At 41.4% G+C, this 16,520-nt stretch overlaps 1 protein-coding gene across 1 annotated transcript in view; it reads left to right on the forward strand.

Annotated features, from left to right (window-relative positions):
- The window catches only part of LOC121286044 (BICD family-like cargo adapter 1), a 77,270-nt gene that overhangs the window by 3,773 nt on the left and 56,977 nt on the right, over positions 1-16,520 (forward strand). The window contains exon 2 of the mRNA XM_041203061.1: positions 12,495-12,710. Coding sequence (XP_041058995.1) covers positions 12,495-12,710 — 216 coding nt within the window. The remainder of the gene's footprint in view (positions 1-12,494; positions 12,711-16,520) is intronic.

The following is a 16,520-nucleotide window of genomic DNA, read 5'->3' on the forward strand; positions in this document are numbered from 1 at the left end:
GGAGTTTGTAAATTCAGACAGACCTCATGTGCATTGTGCTTGACTTGTGTTCAAGCAGGGAAAGGAGGAAAATTGGCCCCGTTAACTTTCATGTTCCTCAACACCCCTTTTGCTGTTCCCAACACAAGTTCAAACCAGGAGTATCCAGGGCTTGAACATTTAGTAACAAATAGACAGTGAATTTTCCCAATTCAATTATCTCCTTATCAAGGACCAAAAATGTACTCTAGCAGAATGAAAAACAATGGGTGTACTTGGTTCGCAGAGCCTAAAGCGGAGATGTGGCTCTATGAAGCCAGGTCTCCAGCCTTACAAGCGGAGAAGGCTTTGTAGTGTTAGGAGGCAAAATAGGGAGAAAATTAATCACCTTGCCCCCTCCTTTCCCTATTCAACATTGGAAATTAACGTCCTTCCTCAAGTCTTTCCCATTTCTCAGCCAAGTAGATGCCACATGAACAGTACATACTGTTTAATTCAGTCCAAGTATTTGCAATATGCTATTAAACTCAGTTTCTCTTAGTTTAAGTATGTGGAGTATGAACAGCATGTTCAGTTTCTTTCAGTGTGTAATGTGAACAGTGCACTGTTACATTCAGCTGTATGTACTGTCCTCTGCAGATATTTTATTCAGTAAACTTGGACAACATTTTATAAATATTTAAGTTGGCTATTCTGCCCATATTGCCACAGCCCAATTGGCCAGTGTAGTGGCCTTCAATATTTTGTGTGACTTCCTTGAAATTTCAACTCTGCATCCTCAAACCTCTGCCTCTCGAAATGGATGGTGGGTGCATTGGGTTGGATGAGCAGCAGTTGCAAGAAATACAGGTCTTTGCCAGAGAGCCACAATTTAAATTAGCTAGTGATGTTCTTGAGTGCCTTTAGGGAAAATGTTGTGGTTGAAGTGAAATAAATCCTCTCTCACACAAGCCTTTTTAGGAGGATTTTTTTAATGGGATGTGAGCATTGCTGGCAAGGCTACCATTTGTTGTTCTTCCTTAATTACCCTTGAGACGATGGTTATGAGCCGCCTTCTTGAACCACTGTAGTCTTTCTGGTATAGGTACATCCACAGTGCTGTTAGGAAGGGAGTTTCAGAATTTTGACCCAATGACAATGAAGGAATGGTGATATAGTTCCAATTCAGTATAGTGTGTGGCTTGGAGAGGAACTTGAAGGTGGTGGTATTTCCGTGCATCTATTGCCCTTGTCCTTCTAGGTAATGGAAGTCCCAGGTTTGGAAGGCGCTGTTGAAGAAGTTTTGGTGAGTTGCAGCTGTGCGTCTTGTAGATAGTACACACTGCATTGGTGGTGGATGGGGTGCCAATCTTGCTTTGTACCTGATGGTGTCAAACTTCTAAGTGTTGTTGTAGCTGCGCTCATCCAGGCAAGTGAAGAGTATTCCATCACACTGCTGACTTGTGCCTTGTGGATGGTGGACAGGCTTTGGGGAATGAGGAGGTGAGTTACTCATGAGTTACTGAGAATTCTCAGCCTCCGACCTGCTTTTGTGGCCACAGTACTCATATGGCTGGTCCAGTTCAGTTACTGGTCAATGGTGACCCCCAAGATGTTGATAGTGGGGGGATTCAGTGATGGTAGTGTTGATAAATGTCAAGGGGGTGATTGTTAGATCCTCTCTTGTTGAAGCTGTTAATTGCCTGGCATTTGTGTCACGTGATTAAATTAAATTAAAGGATCAATTTTCTGAGTTCTGTGACACAATAGTTCAGACTTTAGAATAATCTTGTCTGAAATCCCTATATGGCCTTTATAGAATTACTAAGTGAAGGAGGAAACATAGAAAGAATAGATTAAAACAGGATTTATAAGTGATATGGTGACAAAACTAAACTATTGGGTCAATATCAAATAAGGCGTCTTATTGTAATATGCTCTAAACTCACTTGCTCTTGTAAAAAGTAAGAAAGAACTTGCATTTATAGGATCTTTCTACAAAGTACTTTTGAAGAATGATCATGGTTGTAATGCTGGTGAATCCAGCAGCCAATCTGTGTGCATCAAGATCCCAAAAACAGCAATGAGTTAGAAGATCAGATCATCTGTTTTAGTAATGTTAGATGAATGTTGACCAGTACCCTGGAAGCTCTCCCCTGTACTACTTTGAATAGTGTCATGGGACTCTTCATCCCTGACTGAGAGGGAAAGTGGAACCTCAGTCTAACGTGTAATTTAAAGACAGCATCTCCAACACTCGCACTTTCCTACTGTACTGGAATGCCTAGATTAATTCTTTAATTTTGTGGAATGGGGTATGAATCCATAACCTATTGACTCAGAAATGAAAATGCTACCACTGAGCTGTTGAATAATGGCGAATGGGCGAAAGAGCTTGTACATATTCTTCATGTAATGTTCTCAGTTTGTCACAACCCTGCCATAAAGTTTTCAGTAGCTCAGAATCTTTGTATTTTACTAGTTGCTTTTTCATGTCCAGAGGCCATCTCATAGGGGTCTTGGCACCCTACACTTGTGTATTTTCAGTGGGACTTCACTGTGGAAGGTTACATTGCACAAGATTGAGGATTCTAAGTATTATGATGCAATGTAACTAAACTGCGCTGGAAATGCATCACATGTATCAATCCAAGGAAAGATAACATCACAAGTGAAAGTTGTTTGTGTCTACAGTATCTTTCCATGTAAAAAAAAATTGTTGGGCTGTGCCTGTCTTTCTTCAGATGTTACAATGTCGTACGTTTTTCTTAATTCACTCATGGGATGTGGGCTTCGCTGGCTTCATTCAATCATGTTCGATCTTTGGGAAAGTTCAAGCAATAGAAAGTACCTTGTAATTGGCCTCAGCCCTTAGGGCATGGATGTTAAATTGGGCCTTGTCAAACAGGATGCAACAAAGTAATCTAAAATGAAGAATTCGTGCATTGTCATATAACGGGCAGATAAAAATCAGTAAATTTGGTTGTCTGTGAAAGATTCAGAAATATAGTCATGTGTTTCCTATGTTTTAGAAACTTCTAAAACCTTACTTTTACACAATTCTGAAAGGATGATGGGAATGATTCTTCTGATTGTGTCCCAATGATTGTAGCAGCATGCGGAGTAGTTCGCATCAATGCTCCTGATGCCAGAATGCTGCAATAGTTTAAATTTCTGTCTATTGACAATGTTGCAGGATATGAGGATAGTTCAGGTTCATGTTCCCATGTACTTCAAGCGTTTCACTGGACAATATCAATGAAGAGGGGCAACATGAAGTTGTTTTATTGGAATTATTGCCCCTCTTCATTGCATCTGTGGCCTTGAGCCCTGTTTATTTGGCTTGAGAGAAGGCAGCAGCTACCATAGTAACTAGAAGTTGCAAGTTCAGTCACATCTCTCACAGATGATTAAACAAATTATTCTAAGAATACCCTAGTTATTAAATTGTTTCTAAGATTAGAAACATATCTCCTTGGTCAAGGCTGCTAAGTGTTGCACTGTCCCATATTAGTGCTAAAAGACCTTGTAAGTGTAAATTGCGTAATCCCATAGTACAGCAGATTACACTTAGCATAGTTATGGTCTGGCAGTGTTGTAGGGTCATGTACTTTGAAGGTGGTTAGGGTTCATGCACCTATATACTGGCAGAATGCAGTGGGATCCACATTCTGAGAGTAGTTAGGGTATATGTTGCTGTGTAATTTTTGTGAAATTGAAGAATTTTCTTTCCATTATTCAATGCTATAATCTTTTCTTGGGCCCTTACTAAGCATCCACCCACCCACGCAAAGAAACAATGAATAAATTACCAAGGCACTGACGATGGTGCAGATGGTTGCAGGGAAATACGCTGTATTGATGCTGATAATGATCAGATTAATCTATAATCAAATGATAAACTGGTCTTAATATTTTTGTCTAGACAGAGATATCTTTTTAGTTTCTATTATTACTATTCATGTATGATCATTGCTCCTTTTGAGCTTTTTTTTCTTGTTCTGTCTAAACTCTATATATAGAATTTGACACGTTACCTCTTCCCTGCATACTGATATTCAAATGAACATCATCTCCAACTCATAGGTTCTATCTAGAATCTCAAGGCAATGGAACTCTTGATCTTATCTTCATTCTATCACCGTTAGACTTTCAAAGTAATACCAAATTGCCATTGTTTCATTTACATTATTTCTGTTCACATTTTGAGCATTAATGGATCCTGCATTGTGGGCTCCAGCCCTTTATTAGGATTTTCAAGTTTTTTCAAAAAAAATTATGAATTTAAGTTTATATTAAATTCTTCATTTTTACTGTTTTCTAAATTTGCTTGTAGAACTGTTGTAATGCTTCTGCGATCCAGATCTTTCAGCGTTTCCCTCCCATTTCTACTATTTCAATCCCTCATGTCCTCTGTCCTGATTTAAAATTTCAGCTCTTCTATTCATCGTCTTGTATGGTGAACTGATAACGTAATCTAGCTAATTTCATTTAATTTGCAACAAAATAACCATGTCTGGACAAACAAACAAAATCCTCCTTCCTCCATAGCACTGCCTTCAGTAGAAGGAACGGGAGTAAAAGGTGAATTAGATCACCCAGACCATTTCTATCATCCCTGGCATTTGTAGCTCTGCAGCACAAATTACAATATAAATCCAATTTGGTTTACAAGTTGTTGAAACGAAATCTTTACTTACATGAAATGAATGAGGTGATTTTTTTTTGCTCTATTTGCTGTTTGTATTGCTGCCATCTAATGTGGCTGACATTACAGCTGTTAACGTCAGGGATTGGAGCTGACATCCAGTTATAAAACAATGTGGAGTGCAGATTGTATGGGAGATGTGACAGAGAGCTGGGGGAAAACACCACAAAGAGACTAAAGCTACTGCAAAGCAAACTTATAAACCCTGACCTAGATGAGCAAGTAACATAACTACTTACAGCTATACACAGCTAGTAGACATTTTGCTGCTGAATGGGGAAGGACTTAATTTGGTGACACATTGGGTAACCCCTATCCTGTTATATGGTTGTAGTGAGTAACTCTTAACTTACATAATAAATAGAAATGTTCTTGCTTATTCTGCGTTTGTATGTTGGGTATAAAATAGGTTTAGCCATTTTTGCAATCTGTTCAGAAATATCTTTAGCCAATATCTTCATTTCTCCATTTTGACTGATTTCAAGTGTGGCTCTGTCATGAAGTAGAGAAGGTGCGTGAGGCAGAAGAATGTTTATGCTACAGTGAATTCATCCAATTGTTGGAAACCTTATAAAGTGTCCACTGTTCTATCCTACTTGTGATAACTAGTTAATAAACTACAGTAGCAAGTGGCTTCCAATTGCAGTTGTCTCTGACATCACTCTCCAGCTGTGTGTTAAGGGCTATGACCTCTTGCTTGGGGTGGAGGTTTGGGGGATTGCTGAGTAAGGGCATTCACACATTTTTATATCACTCTATATTATAAACAGAACTCCAGGTATGTAACATCATGGCTTAAACCACCTTCCCTCATTCCTATCTGGCTGCTACAGTGGAAATCTCTAAACTAGAATTTGGATGATTGATTTTTTTTTAAACGGAAAGGATTTGGCCAGATGAAATGATTCATTTTTGCAACCTAGTTGGGCTCTAACTTATTTTTCATTTCTCTCAAAAATGGATCTCAGGGTGTGTGAAATGACCAGAGAGTGATCCTGGTGAGGTTTTAGGATGTTGACATACATTCTCTGCAGTGTGTGGGTGTCATACTGCAAGTGCTCCAGGTTTATTTTATTTTCACATTTTCCCATACCCCGCCACATGTTTTGTTTGTTCTCTTTGTGGGTCCTTGAAAAATTATGTCTGGAAATGGCCATTTTTGTGCTTGAAAAGTCATCAGTATATTGTAATTTAAAACAGTTATTTATTTATACGTTGATTATAATCAGTTATTTTACCACGTGTTTGTACTAAATTATATGCTACGATGAAAAAGTAATCAGCTGCAACATATGCTTCAAACCTGGGTTGTGCAAAGATCTGTGATATTAACTACTGTTCGTCACATAACAGGAATTGTTTTGCAAAGATCCAAGAATGCTCCCAGTCACCTGTATCTAGCTCCTATCACGTGGCTGAAATATATCTGGAAGCACTTCTGGATCTCCTGTTCATAAAGTTTCTACCGAGATCTCTTCTTTGAGAATGTGCATGAGCAAATGCTTACCTTCAATGCTTTTAACTTCCATCTTGTCCCTCTTCACTCACTTTTCTGCCAGCCCGACCTTGTTTCATTCTATTCATAGAAATGTCTCTGTTTACCTCTGTAACCCTGGCATCTCAAATAGCCTCAACATCTTTGAGCATTCTAGCAGTAATAAAGCTATTTCTGACCACTTCCCTGGTTCCTTTGCCTTGCTCATCTCTCTGTCTTTCAGTCATACAAGCTTCCATCTGCCGCTGAGACAAAGCTATTTTTTTCTCTCTTTCCCACCACTATCCAACACCCACTACTTCCCTACCACTACTTTCAAAATCCAACTTCCTGTCCTCTGACTTTTCATTTATCACAATACCACAGTAACCTACTCTAAAGTTCACCAACTTGTGCCTTCAATGTCCATGTCCTCACCAAGTCATTCACTGCCTCCTACTCCAGTCGGTCCCACTAGTATAGCTCCCTCTTTAATCCTTAAAGTCTGAGGGTCATATCATTCAGAATACTAAAGGCAAAGCTGGCCCTGTTACCTACTGTTAGATCTGGTCTAACCCCAACAAGCGTCACCGAGTCTCCCACTTTATATCCAAATTCTGTGACAAACCAGCCATACCATCTCTGAGCATTTGATCAGCATTAAAGCTATTTCTGATTACTTCACTGGCTCCTTGACCATCCTCACCTCTCTGTCTTCTTCCAACCACAGTAGCCTCAACATCTGCCTCTGGGGAATAAAAAGCAGTTCTTCTCTTTTGTAACCTTACCCCCAACTCCCTTACAAACTGCTTCAAACTCCAGCTTATTCTTCTCTGGCTCTCTATCCATCACAATGTCACTGCGGCTGTTAACTTGCTCACAAGTTCCCTGATTCCTGTCTTCAATGCCATTCATTATCACCTTTTAATCTCTTCCTCCATGTAAACTCTGCAACCCATATTCATAGCCATCCCATTTGACCTTGCCATCTTATGTGCCCTCACTGTTCCCATTGTGTTAATCACAGATAAGGCCACTCCTGATCACTTCCTTATGTCGCTATTGTCACGACTCACTGGAGATAGTGCGCTGTAATGTCAAGCCCCACTGCTCCCCGAGCCACAACAAATGTGAAACGTTTGACCAAACCACCAGATTTCCCCAATTTTACCTCTCTGTTTAATTTTGGTTAACAGAATATGAGCACCAGGTTTGTAAACTTAATAAGTAAATAGCTGTTTATTGAACAAATTGTCTTTAACTAGTGGCAAAAGAAAGAACTATGAACTGCTAACTTCTAACATTATAATTTAAACTGTAACCCCTTCTTAAATCCCTACACACACACACACACACACACACACACACACACACACACACACACACACACACACACACACACACGACTCATAAGACACGCAAAACATGGATTTTAAAGGTGGGATAAAACCGTTCAATGCACCAACCTGGAGTACAGGATTCGATGGGTTGATTTTGATTGATGTCTTCCAAATCCCTTTCAGCTCCTCACACCCAAATTCCAGTAAGGACTCCATCCCATTCACTCAGTTCCTTCGCCACCATCGCATCTGTTCTGAAGATGCCACTTTCCAAAACAGTTCCTCTGACATGTCATCCTTCTTCCTTAACCAAGGTTTTCCACCCACGGTGGTTGACAGGGCCGTCAACTGTGTCCGGCCCATCTCTTGCGCATCCGCCCTCACACCTTCCTCTCCCTCCCAGAACCATGATAGGGTCCCCCTTGTCCTCACTTATCACCCCTCCAGCCTCTGTGTTCAAAGGATCATCCTCTGCCATTTCCGCCAACTCCAGCACGATGCCACTACCAAACACATCTTCCCTTCACCCCCCCGGTGGCTTTCCACGGGGATTGTTCCCTCCCTGGTTCACTCCTCCATCACCTCCTACACCTTAACCCCCTCTCATGGCACCTTCCCATGCAACTGCAGAAGGTGCAATACCTGCCCCTTTACTTCCCCCCCTCCTCACTGTCCAAGTGCCCAAACACTCCTTTCAAGTGAAGGAGGACTTCACTTGCACTTCCCTCAACTTAGTCTACTGCATTCGCCACTCCCAATGTGGTCTCCTCTACATTGGAGAGACCAAACGCAGACTGGGTGATCGCCTTCGGTCTGTCCGCAAGCATTACCCAGACCTCCCTGTCGCTTGCCATTTCAACACACCACCCTGTTCTCGTGCCCACATGTCCATCCTTGATCTGCTACACTGTTCCAGTGAAGCTCAATGCAAACTGGAGGAACAGCACCTCATCTTCCGACTAGGCACTTTACAGCCTTCCGGACTTAATATTGAGTTCAACAATTTCAGATCATAAACTCTCTCCTCCATCCCCACCCCCTTTCCGATCCCCTTTTTCCAATAATTTATAATTTTTTTTAACAACTATTTTTTTCTCTTATCTCCTATTTTTAAATTTATATTGATCTATTGTTTCATCTCCGCCTTTTAGCCCATTTCAATCCCTTCCCCCCACCCCACCCGCCCTAGGGCCATCTGCCACTAGCCTTAATGTCCCCATTAGCACATCTTTTAGATAATATCACCACCTTCAACACCCCTTTGTCCTTTTGTCTATGACATCTTTGGCAGTCTCTTCTTGGCCTCCACCCATCACTGGTCCCCTATCGAGCTCTCCTGTCCCGCCCCCTTCTACTAGTTTATATTTCATCTCATTTCTATATGTCTTAGTTCTGATGAAGGCTCATATGGACTGGAAACATCAATTGTATCCCTCTCCGCAGATGCTGTCAGACCTGCTGAGTTTTTCCAGATATTTTTGTTTTTGTTCTAATTTCCAGTATCTGCAGTATTTTGCTTTTACCCTTTCAGTTCTTGTTGTTGACACGAGGTGGTCTTCCAGCACTTTCAGTATTTAGATCACTGGTTGAGAACTTGCTTTTCAATGTCTTGAATGGTGATTTTCCCCTTTTCTTTTTTACAAGGGTTTACTCAGAGAGAGAGGGAGAGCTGGTTATAGAGATATGAGGAAAGTAGATTTTAGATGCTTTCTCTTTGCAGGCCAGAAGCTTTTTGCTGCATTGCTACCACACAAAACCCTGGTCACCTGGGTCAGGAGCCAATTAAAATGCTGTTGTCAGGCAGCTCCCTTGATCCAGGACTTCTTTCCGGCACCATCCATCGTACACTCTGTTCCAGGGCTGCAACATTGTATAAAGCTCTCATCCTGTTCCAGTGGACATGTCTTTCAACCTGCAGCCATTGTAATTCTAATCCACAGTCTGACAGAAAGTAAAAAGATATGTTCCATACAGCAGTCTAACAGAAATAAAAAGATATGTTCCTTATACTATTCACACTGGAAAATAAACTCTTCCAATTAATTTACAGCTGCCATTGAAAAATCCTAACTGTCTAGCCTTTGGCCCTCCATTTAGCACAGCATTTAGGAGGAGATGATGGTATAGTGGTAATGTCACTGGACTAGTAATCTAGAGGACCAGTTTAATGCTTTGGGGACAAGGGTTAAAATCTCACCATGGCAGCTGGTGGAATTTAAATTCAATTAATAAAACCTGGAATTGAAAGCAAGTCCCTGTAATGGTGATCATGAAATTATCACCAAATGTCATAAAAACCCATGTGGTTCACTAATGTCCTTTAGGGGAGGAAATCTGCATCTTTACCTGGTCTGGCCTACGTGCAACTCCAGATCCACAGCAATGTGGTTGACTCTTAACTGCCCTCTAAAATTGGCTGAGCAAGACACTCAGTTCAAGGGCAATTAGGGATGGGCAACAATTGTTGGCCATTCCAGTGATGCCCACATCCCATGAAAGAATAAAGAAAGCAAACATTTCTGCAGCTACACATTTGCTCAGCCACACCCTCATCTCCACCTTCGATACACTAGTTCCCATTAAAATCTTATTCTTTCTCACCCTGGCCACTTCCCAGATAAGGGCCTCATCTCTCCTCCCATAAATGCAAGGGGTGCAGTCATGAACAGATATAGCAGACAACTGGTTTAGCCATTCACTGCCAAACATGACTGGACCACATAAAGTGTTATTGGATACTACTCCTGACTGCCAAAACTACAAAGTTAATCCCATCTTCTTAAATCCCTCTCCTCTGTCTCCACCACACTTGCATCCAACAAGTGTGAACTGCTCATGGATTTCTTTGTCACTAAGAGTGAGACCATCCAGTCAGCTGCCTCTGTTATTGCCCTCTCTTCCCCTAGCCCACTGAGCCAAACTTCCTGTAAGATTTCCCCATTGCTGAGATCTGAACTCGCATCTTTCTTTAGTTTCTCTCCTATCTCCCCTCAAGTCCTCTCCGAGCTCAAGTTGCCCATGACCCACCTTCTGCTCCCTTGGCCCTATTCCCACTAAACTGCTGACCACCCAACTTCCCTCCTGGCTCCCAAGTTAACTGATGGTGATAACTGTTTTCTATCCTCAAATTCTGCCCCCCATTCTCCTTCAAATCTGCCACTATGACCCCTGACCTCAAAATAAAATCTACCCTTGACCCTTCTATTCTTGCAGAAACCACCCCATCTCCAACTTGCCTTTCATCTCCCAAGTTCTTGAATGCCTCCCAAATTTGTGCCCATCTTCCCCGGAATACCATGTTTGAATCACTCCAGTCAGATCGAAGGTGGAGATGAGGGTGTGGCTGAACAAATGTGTAGCTGCAGAAATGTTTGCTTTCTTTATTCTTTCATGGGATGTGGGCTACAATACAGAAGTGGCTCTTATCAAGTCACATGATATCCTATGTGACTGTGACAAAACTAAATTATGTCTCCTTATCCTTCTCAACCTCGTATCACCCTCATCTGACATCTCTCTGACAGTCGTATAGTCGAGTCGAACTGCATTTGCCTGGTTCCATTCTTATCTATTCAGTTGTAGCCAGAGAATCACTTGCAAGTGCTTCTCCACCCATTCCCACATTGTTCCCTCTAGCTTTCCTCCAAGGATCTTTCCTTGGACCCCTCCTATTTCTCATCCACATGTTACTCTTCAACGGCATCATCCAAAAACAGTGACAGTTTCCACATGTACCCTGACAACGCCCAGCAGTACCTCACTACCAGCTCTCTTGATGTCTCCAGTGTCGCTAAATTATAGACTGCTTGTCTAACACTTGGTACTAGCTGAGCAGAAATTTCTTTTAACTAAATTCTGTTTTCTAGCCATCCGTTCCATCCCTCTCCCTGGCAATTGTCTGAGGCTGAACCAGAGCGTTCATAACCTTGGTGTCATATTTCACTCTAAGATGAGCTTCTGGCTATATGTCTGCAATCACCAAGACCACCTATTGCTACCTGCATAACTTTACATTTCTATCCTCTATAAACTAGAGGGCATCCAAAATTCTGCTGTCCGCATCTCAACTTGTGCTAAGTCCTGTTCACTTATTACTTCAGTGCTCGCTAACCTACAATGGCTCCTGGTCTACAACACTTCAGTTATAAAATCTTCATCCTTGTTTTCATATCCTTCCATGGCCTTGGCCCATAATACCTCCTTTAGCCCTATCTTCTCCTTGTGCTCTTCCAATATTGACCTCTTGAGCAATCGTGACTTTCATCATTCAACCAGAATCAGGCTTGCCTTCTGCTGCCTATTCCTAAGCTCTGGAATCCCTCCACCTCATCATTTCTCTTCCTCTCTTTCCTCCTTTACGACACTCCTTACAATCTACCTCTTTGACCAAGCTTTTGGTCATTTGCCCTATTACAGTCTTATGTGGCTCAGTGTCAAATACTCGTTTTCTGATGCTGCTATGAGGCACTTTGGGACATTTCAATATATTAAAGGTGCTATATAAATGCAAGTTGCTGATGAGTTAGCTATTGCAAAACCTTGTTAAGTCTATAGACATTATTAAGTGGTATGGCCAGATGACCAGTATAGGAAGATTGATGGAATAAAAGGATCAGCCAAATTAGTTATCTGGTTTAAAAAGTTGGCAACAATTTTCAAATCAACATTAGAAGGTAACTTTCACCAGAATAAGAAACAGTAAAGGAGTTTATTTTGATCACTGATTAATATACCTATATACCTGAACAGTGGAATACAGTATTGAGTCAGGATCAACTCCTTTTTGGGTTTTTTTTGTTAAGCTGAGTCTTGTACATCATTGCCCTAAAACCTAAAGTACAAATTGCACCTGGTGTATATTTTTGCATCCTCTGACAATGAGGGTCATGTATTAATGCAACTCGTACATATCTTTTCTAGTTTATTAAGTTATAGTTTTTTTCCCATAAGTTCTTTAATTCTTTGTTTTTCTTAAAAAAAAAGAGAGCTGATGTTTTCCTATCTCTCTCATCAGCACCTGGAACAGGAGAAACATGAGTTGCGCAGACGATTTGAGAACCGTGAGGGAGAATGGGAAGGTCGTGTTGCTGAGCTGGAGAGTGATCTGAAGCAGCTTCAAGATGAGTTGGACAGACACCAGGTCCAGTTACGCGAGGCAAACAAAGAGAAAGTAAGAGCCTTGAGGGAACTTTCTGAACAGAACCAACGCCTCTTGGAACAGCTCACCAGGGTAAGCCTTGTGATAGCCAGCACTAGAGGATGAAGTTGAGGTGAGGTGCAGGCTCCTTCATTAAGTTCTTGTAATAGATCAAATTTGCTTTATCACAAATGCAATGCTGTCTGTGCTTCTAAATTAAGATGTTGTAGATACATGGTGACTGGAGAAGTTGTGTACCTCTGAAGTGTTAGGGATGCTTTTATTGGTAGAGCAGCACATAGGAGGTAGAGATAGGCATTGGCAGAGATGCAGTGGTATACATGGAATGGTGCAGGCTGATTGTTGGTGATAGGGCTTGCCACTGAGGCATATGTTTTTGCTTTAGCGAAGATTCAAAAATATGTTGACAAGGGACTTTCCAGTGGAGTGGTGCAATGAAGGCAATAAATTGAGGGTGTAAGAACTATGTGTCAAAATAGCACATAGGCTTTGTGTGAGGAAGGTGAGTGTCTGTATATAATCGGTGAGGAATTTGTGTGGAGAAATCTGCTTTTAGTGCTGCATAGAGTATTTCATTTGGATGAGATTAAGAAAGTATGAATCTAACACAGATGGGCCGCTGTGCTTGCTGTTACTATGGAAGCAGGGCTACTCACTCAACTTGCAGAATATAAAATGGCTGAGTCACTGAATATACGGACATGTTATCAGTGATCACTGGTTTGTGCTGTTCTCTGCTCTAAATGAGATTGTTTTTTAAATGGTAATTAGGCTGACATTGAAGTGATTGCATCACACCTGTTACTGCAGCAAATTCTACAGCAGTTATTAACCTGATACATTTCATGTTTAAATTCAATCTCAAACAATCAGATGCTACTTTTTTCATGCTCAGTGTAACTCTATTCCCAACCAGCACCAACCCTCTGCTACATGCCCTCTGGCCCTGCAAATGACATACCAAAATGGAGACGCATTTGAGTGAAATGAAAGCAGTATGCCTTGATTTAAGAATAGATATAAAACAAAATCTCCGTTGGAAATCTAATAAATACAGTAATTGGAATGTAGAATGAAGTAGTCAGTGTCTGAAAGGCAGGCTAATGCTTTTGGTAGGATCCTTAACTTATGAAATCCCTGTGACATATCTCTATTGGCATGTATTCCTGGAGCTTTCATTTGCAGCTCAATACAATTCAACTCTAAAGATAAAAGCAAAAAACTGCGGATGCTGGAAATCCAAAACAGAAACAGAAATACCTGGAAAAACTCAGCAGGTCTGGCAGCATCGGCGGAGGAGAGCACAGTTGACGTTTCGAGTCCTCATGACCCTTCAGCAGAACTAAGTAAAAATAGAAAAGGGGTGAAATATAAGCTGGTTTAAGGGCGGGGGGGCGGGGGGTGGTGGTGGTGTTGTAGGGACAAGCAGCCAGTGATAGGTGGAGATAACCAAAAGCTGTCACAGACAAAAGAACAAAGAGGTGTTGAAGGTGGTGATATTATCTAAAGGAATGTGCTAATAAAGAGTAGAAGACAGGACAGATAAGGTACAGATAGCTCTAGTGGGGGTGGTGGAATACTAAAAGGTAGAAATAAACAATGGGTGGAAATACATTTAAAAATAATGGAAATAGGTGGGAAAAGAAAAATCTATATAAATTATTGGAAAAAACAAAAAGGAGGGGAAAGAAACGGAAAGGGGGTGGGGATGGAGGAGAGAGTTCAAGATCTAAAATTGTTGAACTCAATATTCAGTCCGGAAGGCTGTAAAGTGCCTAGTCGGAAGATGAGGTGCTGTTCCTCCAGTTTGCGTTGAGCTTCACTGGAACAATGCAGCAAGCCAAGGATGGACATGTGGGCAAGAGAGCAGGGTGGAACGGTGCTCCCAGTGCAGTTTTCTCTACATTGCAAGACCAAACCCAGACTGGGTGACCACTTTGCGGAACATCTTTGGTCTGTCTGCAAGCATTACCCAGACCTCCAGTTCTGTCGAAGGGTCATGAGGACTCGAAACGTCAACTCTTTTCTTCTCCGCCGATGCTGCCAGACCTGCTGAGTTTTTCCAGGTAATTCTGTTTTTGACCCAGACCTCCCTGTTGCTTGCCATTTCAACACTCCACCCTGCTCTCTTGCCCACATGTCTGTCCTTGGCTTGCTGCATTGTTCCAGTGAAGCTCAACGCAAACTGGAGGAACAGCACCTCATCTTCCGACTAAGCATTTTACTGCCTTCCGGACTGAATATTGAGTTCAACAACTTTAGATCTTGAACTCTCTCCTCCATCCCCACCCCCTTTCCGTTTCTTCCCCCTCCTTTTTGTTTTTTCCAATAATTTATATAGATTTTTCTTTTCCCACCTATTTCTATTATTTTTAAATGTATTTCCACCCATTGTTTATTTCTACCTTTTAGTATTCCCCCACCCCCACTAGAGCTATCTGTACCTTATCTGTCCTGTCTTCTACTCTTCATTAGTAAATTCCTTTAGATAATATCACCACCTTCAACATCTCTTTGTTCTTTTGCCTGTGACAGCTTTTGATTATCTCCACCTACCATTGGCTGCTTGTCCCTACAACACCCCCCACCCCCAATCCCTAAACCAGCTTATATTTCACCCCTTTTCTATTTTTACTTAGTTCTGTTAAAGGGTCCCGAGGACTCGAAACGTCAACTGTGCTCTTCTCCGCCGATGCTGCCAGACCTGATGAGTTTTTCCGGGTATTTCTGTTACAATTCAACTCTTGTAGCCTTACTATTCTGGTCCCTCTCCTCTTACCTGTAACTCCAGTAACTCAAGTATAGAGGATAGGAACAGGAGTAGGCCATTAGGTCTGTTGATCCTGTATTGTAGCTTTATTATAGGATTGTTCGGCTGCAAACCTGCATCCCACCACTATATGGCACAGCATGTTGTAATACAAATATTAGAGTTTTATTCATTGCTGGCTCTAGATCCATATGTCAGAGATTAATTAATGCAGGGCACTCTTTAAAACTCCTCATAACTGAAATCCTGAGAAACTCCTGGAGGAACCCACTACAACTGAACTGTGCCCTCCTTCTGTAATGGTTTTCCTATAGATCTGAGATAACTTTTACTGTAATCGAAATGGTTATTTCTGGTTAGTCACCCTGTTATTGCAGTGATTTATCACTGCCCAACACCACCTGTCCTATACCAACGAAACAATGCTGCTGCAGGTATAATCCTGATCAGCATTCAGTTTGGCTGTGAGTGTGAAATAGGTGAATTTAATACAGTATGTTGCATCTGTCATTGTAGGGTTCAATCAAATCAAGCATCATAAAGAGCTTGTCAGCATATTTGAGAGAGAGGGTAGTGGGGAGGTTGACGATTATAAACAACAATTTGATAGCTGTGTGCTAGATTTAGCCTACTGCAGAATAAGAGATTTGGTTCATCATAAATTCAGGTCACTAGTTAAAGCTGAATAAATAGCTCCAGTTCCTTCTGAGTAGACTAGACCTGGATCTCAAACCCTTATGCTCACTGATGCATTGTTGTTTTTTACTTTTGTTATTTTACTTTTGTTATTTTGCCTCCACTTGACCCTTGCACATCCTGTATGTGTTCTGTACATCCATTTAATCAGCTGACTCTCCCCTCACATCCTGCCCCCCCTAAATGTTGATGAACTTTGGTTCTAAATGCCAACTCAGATCCATTTCGTGTGCTACAATTCCAATTATTCACCACTCGTTCTGATCTAGATTTTGAGCAATCCAGTAACATAACATACTCCGGCCTGTGAGAAGATTATGAAGTATTGTGTTAATATATCATTAGGAGGCCTTATGGCACAGTGAGCATCCCTGCTTCTGAGCCAGAAGCTCCAGGTTCATGTCCCACTCCAGCAC

This window comes from Carcharodon carcharias, chromosome 13, assembly GCF_017639515.1.
Source record: "Carcharodon carcharias isolate sCarCar2 chromosome 13, sCarCar2.pri, whole genome shotgun sequence".
In the NCBI taxonomy this organism is placed as follows: Eukaryota; Metazoa; Chordata; class Chondrichthyes; order Lamniformes; family Lamnidae; genus Carcharodon; species Carcharodon carcharias.